The following is a 5,018-nucleotide window of genomic DNA, read 5'->3' as shown; positions in this document are numbered from 1 at the left end:
TAGAGCTCGGTGTTACAGGTGCTTATTCTACCAACCTTCAACACAGTTCTCTAAGAAAGACGTTGATTCTGCCATGTGATGTCATCTCTTCAGCGGTGCCCTCTAGGGTTTCTGTGACAGAGCCTTACTGGGTGCTAATAGGCATGGGGAGGCAGGAAATATTCATTTCAACCTTGCATTCTTTGACAACACTATGGCTAGGCCAGTGTATACAGGTGCATACATGCATGTGTGTGTAAGTCCTGTCCCCTTTCTCACCTTTAACTGTATTGGAAAGTTTAAAAAAACCCAAACCAAACTAACAAAACCATCAGTTTTAGAGATGAGTGGCCCAGAATTTCTAGGAAAAATGCCATTACAGAACAAATGTAAAATGGCCTCAGATAATTTTTGTCTGGAACCAGTTTGATATTTTGTTCTTCTACCAAATCAGTGAATTACAAAGACTTTTGCTGAGTAGCTTTTTTAACACTGCTTGCTACAGGTCAGTGTCTTTTCAGCCCTTTTATTACATGAAGAATTTCCTTGTAACTGTGTGGTATGTTCAAAGATGAAACGAAGTAGTGGTTTGGGGAAGGTGCACTGGAGGGCTTGGGAAGTTTAGAAAGCAAAACTGCAGCTCTACTGCTATTCCTGTGGATCTTCAGTTGCCTTTGCCATCCTCTGTGTGTAGAACCTGTTGTTCAGAGGATTCTCTGGGTGGAGAAGAACATATGATTTAGAAAAATATTATATACAGCATATTATTTAGAAAAATACTTGAGAGTTTCTGGCCCTTCTGAAAGCTTGTGAGTGGGAGCCTTCAGAGTTTATAAGATATATGTAAGACCAAAAAAAACCCCCAAACCTTAAGAGATTTCTCCCAAAATTTTATTCACAGCAACCAGAACTGCAACCGCCTGCCTTTTGCACTGGTGCCATGTGCTCTGGCCAGAATGCTATGGGCACATGGGAAAACTAGATGCCTTTTTATGAGATGGTCTAATGCTTTCTTCAAACCCATCTTGTCAGTGCCTTGGACTTCATCCCCTGGCTTTGATTGGAATGTGCTTCTGTTACTCCTCGAGAGCTGAATGCGTGTGGCTTCTTCTCTGGGCTGTGATTTGGCAAGGGTCTGAGGAGCGTACCTTTCACAGTCCCTCTCTTCCTTCCCATTCTCCAGCCTGGGTTGGCTGCCAGTGTTTGGGACTCCCTCCCTGTGGATCTAAAATCATTCTGACACACTCAGCTCCTGCTTTAAGACCTTTAACTTTAATCTGGGTGATGATAAGGCTTAGGGATCTTTCTTCCATAAGGTCATTTGGATTTCTTGTGAAACAATGGGCTTTCACCAAAGATGCAGGTAAAATATTTTTAGGGTGCTTGTCTTTAACAGGAAATCCTGGTGCCAGAGGCCTCTGAGTTTGATCAGTGCGAGCCAGAGGATACAACTTCAAGCTGTCCAGTGACAGCAGTTATCCCAACTTGGAGAACTTTAACAACCTTGGATATGAGTCACAACAGCATCTCTCAAATTGATGATTCAGTGGTAAGAAATCTTTCTTCATTTGTGTGTGGGGGGAAAGAATGGCTGGTCTTCTGTGTCACATGACTCAGCAGGGATTTTGCAATTTCTTCATGTATCTCTCTTCTGAAAGATTTCCCCTTGCACTGTCCGTGCTTGAGCTCCACAAGGTAATGATGTGGAGATCAATGCACTGCTCAACTTACTCTGATTTTTAGTTCTGTAATCTTTATCCAGGGTTCTGTGTAATACAGACAGGCCTGTTTGAGCTGGAAAGGCCTCTTAATGAGTTTGATCTGTAGTTAGTGGGGCTAAACTGGGGGCAACTTGCTTGTCTTCAGTGAGAACCCAGGTTTCAAATGCAAACGTGACCGTGCTCATCAGAGTAATCTGGTTCTCTCACGAGCAGGAGTCTGCACTCTGGCTGCACTAGAATGGGTGCAGAACGCTTTTTACTGCTGAAAGCTGAGAAGAGGGTCTGTGCCTTGGAGAGTTCCCTTCCCTTTGCCTGTTAGTTGTTAGTTGGTTGGTGAAGGAAGTACAGCCAGGTTTCTAAGCTAAAACGCATTTAACATGTGCACCTTTTCCCTTCTAGAAATTAATTCCCAAGATTGAGTTCCTGGACCTGAGTCACAATGGGGTGTCTCTGGTAGAAAACTTACAGGTAAGGGATGCTTTTGAAGGTGATGTTTGCCAGGCTGCCCAGGACCTTCCAAGACAGAATCCTTTTGCTAAAGGATTTTGCCACTCATCTTGCAGAGAAGAGTTTAAGCCCAAATAGCTTCCTAGCATCAAGCCCTCGTAAGGGTGCATTTCTTACTTGCCAACACTGACATGCAACATGTAGTTCTTCACTAAATCCAGTCGTTGCTGGCTGTGTCAATGGCTTGGGAAAAATAGAGTGGAGGAAGTTCCCTTTCCTGCAGGCTTAATCCTGTGTAATGAGCAAGTTCGTGTTGTGTTTGTCAGCTGGGCAGCATCCAGCATGAGCAAATGGACAAGCCTTTGATATGGTTCAATTTTAGCAAATTGGTGTGTGACCTGGATTTTCTGTGCTCTCGTAGCATCTTTACAACCTTGTTCACCTGGACTTATCCTACAACAAGCTGACATCGCTGGAAGGTGTTCACACAAGACTGGGAAACATCAAAACTCTGAATCTAGCAGGAAATCAGCTGGAAAGGCTGTGTGGTCTTAACAAGCTGTACTCTTTAGTCAACTTGGATCTGAGCAACAACAAAGTCGAACAGGTAACTACTGATTTTAGTGTCAGATTGCTTTAGAACACAAGTGATTCCTGTTAGAGGGTGAAAGTGCAAATAAAGTGGCTGGAGAGAATTTTTTTTCCTGGTTACTGTTTGTATGTAATTTAGTCAAGAAATGCTTAGACTGTGGTGGTGTTCTCATTTAGCCAATCTGTGTATTCATCCTTTTACTGAAAAACTTTCAGATTGATGAAGTAAAAAATATAGGAAACCTCCCGTGCTTAGAAAAGGTGGTGTTATCCAGCAACCCACTGAGCATCATCCCTGACTATGGGACCAAAGTACTGGCTCAGTTTGGGGACAGGGCTTCAGAGGTATGTAAGAACAGCTTTTTCTTTCTAAAGCCTGGTAAGGAAAGTTGTGTGAATGCTCTACAAGCCTGAGGAGTTTTTAGTGGGGGTTGGAGTACGTCTCTAGAGAATGGAACCATGTATACGCTGCTGGGTGTGCTCCTCAGATCTAAGGGAGAGCTTGCCCTGCTTTCACTGGGTAACAGGGTGTTCCTGTTGGAAGGTGCCTGTGCCAGTGGGGTGTGGAGCTTCCCAAGCACTTCTGAGTTTGCATTCAAGTCATGAGGTCTGACGTGGTCATTACCTTGTTTACAGGGTTACAGACATGCACAGCATCTGCATCAAACTATTTATTTATGACATAAGTAACAATAAGTTACAGAGCTGCCTTGTTTTCTGTATTTCTGGATGTTTTTAACATTTTTAGGTCTGTCTGGATAACACTATCACCACAGAAAAGGAACCAGACACAGTGGAAGTGCTGAAAGCCATTCAGAAAGCCAAGGAGGTGAAACACAAACTGAGCAGCTCTGATAAAAAGGTGAGTTGGGTGCTGTGAGAGCAGAACGTGCTGGGTACAAAAGAAGCCTGTGAGTCCTCTCCAGATTGGCTTTGAGCAGAATTCCTTAAACTCACTTGTCATGGAAGTGAGTGCAGTGTTTGTGCTTTACTGCAGTGTGAGGTTTGAACATCACCTCTTTCTCCTATTTAGATTTCAATGCAGTTTCAGGATGTTCCTTTTTCTGCTGGCTTGGGATAGAGGAAGTGGGAGGAAAAGAGAAAATGGCCTAATGGTACACACAATAAATATGCAGCTGACCTCAACAGCTGTATTTTCCATCTTATACAGAGAGTGCTGAGGTGTGAGATCAGTGCTTGTGTTGCAGAGGACTGAAATGATTTTCCCAGACTTTCTTCTTGCGAGTATTGAGCAATGGGAAAGGATCAGAAGTCTGAATTGTCCTGTTCTCCTGTCTGCTGTGCAGTGGGTTAATCTTGTTCTGGAAATAAGTTGTATTATCAGGAGCTGTGATGCCCCTGCAGCCTAAGAATCCTGTTGTCGTTGTGGTTTGTGAAACTTGCTGCTGGTTTTGTCAGTGCAGGGATCAGTGATCAGAATGACTTCTCTAACCGAATTCTTAGTGGAATTCTGCTTAGTGGGAAATGGGAACTTGAGAGGGTGTGAGCACCAACGTGTGGCACCCCTCAGAAACCAAACACATTTGGTAGTAACGTTCTTTTTACTCCAACTGGGAAATCTTTGTAGACTTAGTGCAGTTCAGGTTCTGACGTGTCCCGTGTGTTTAGGATTTTTCTTTAATTATTGCCTACTTTCTTTATTAGATCAGTGAGGACTCCAGGCTCACCGCTGCCAGCTCCAAACCAAACTGTTCTTCTCTTCCTGTTCGTCCTTCCTCTCCCTCTCTGCCTCGTCCTGTCAGCTCCAGCCAAGGTAATCATGTATGTATCGTGCTGCTGGGCTGAGCCTCTGGGTTCTGCGTCTCTGGGCTGCACTGATGTACCTGGATGTTCTGTGAAGGGATATGGGGCTTATCAAGTCAGAGCAGACAGACCCGGCAGCTTTGGCGTAGTGCAAGTGCCATGTGACCTGGCAAAGCTGACCTGATGTTCACTGTGGTGTTAATTAACTCGAACAGAAGTTGGGGCACGGGGCTGCTTTTACTGCAGAAAGCAGCAGCAGAGGACTGTATCTCTCTTGCTAGTCTAGATACATGCCTTCATGGGAACTGTGGCATCTGTAGACACGTTCTAAAACTGCTTCTCTGCTTGTTGGTCTGCACAAGGGGAGCTGGAGCATCTGTTCCATTCCTGCTGTTGGCAAGGGCTGTGTTTCTGTCAGGCCAGAATGGAGGTCAGAAAAGGAGATGAGTAAGAGGCAGTTCTGGAGTTTGGGTTCAGACTGAGCCTGTGATTTCAGCACACTGTTGTGTTCCACAG

The 5,018-nt window shown here is 44.5% G+C and overlaps 1 protein-coding gene across 1 annotated transcript; it reads left to right on the top strand.

The window, feature by feature from the left end:
* Nucleotides 1–223: 223 nt before the first annotated feature.
* LOC311196774 (nischarin-like) lies at nt 224–4,544 on the top strand (the record flags this gene model as incomplete). Its single annotated transcript, XM_084270395.1, has 7 exons — nt 224–235; nt 1,376–1,528; nt 2,100–2,168; nt 2,569–2,754; nt 2,955–3,083; nt 3,487–3,600; nt 4,404–4,544. The coding sequence occupies 7 exons, from the start codon at nt 224–226 to the stop codon at nt 4,542–4,544; spliced, it is 804 nt and encodes a 267-aa protein (XP_084126521.1).
* Between the last annotated feature and the right edge of the window lie 474 nt (nt 4,545–5,018).

This window comes from Gallinula chloropus, assembly GCF_964237585.1.
Source record: "Gallinula chloropus genome assembly, chromosome: 14".
NCBI classification, from domain to species: domain Eukaryota; kingdom Metazoa; phylum Chordata; class Aves; order Gruiformes; family Rallidae; genus Gallinula; species Gallinula chloropus.
The sequence above is the reverse complement of the archived record's forward strand: the minus strand, read 5'-3'. Positions and strand labels throughout refer to the sequence as shown.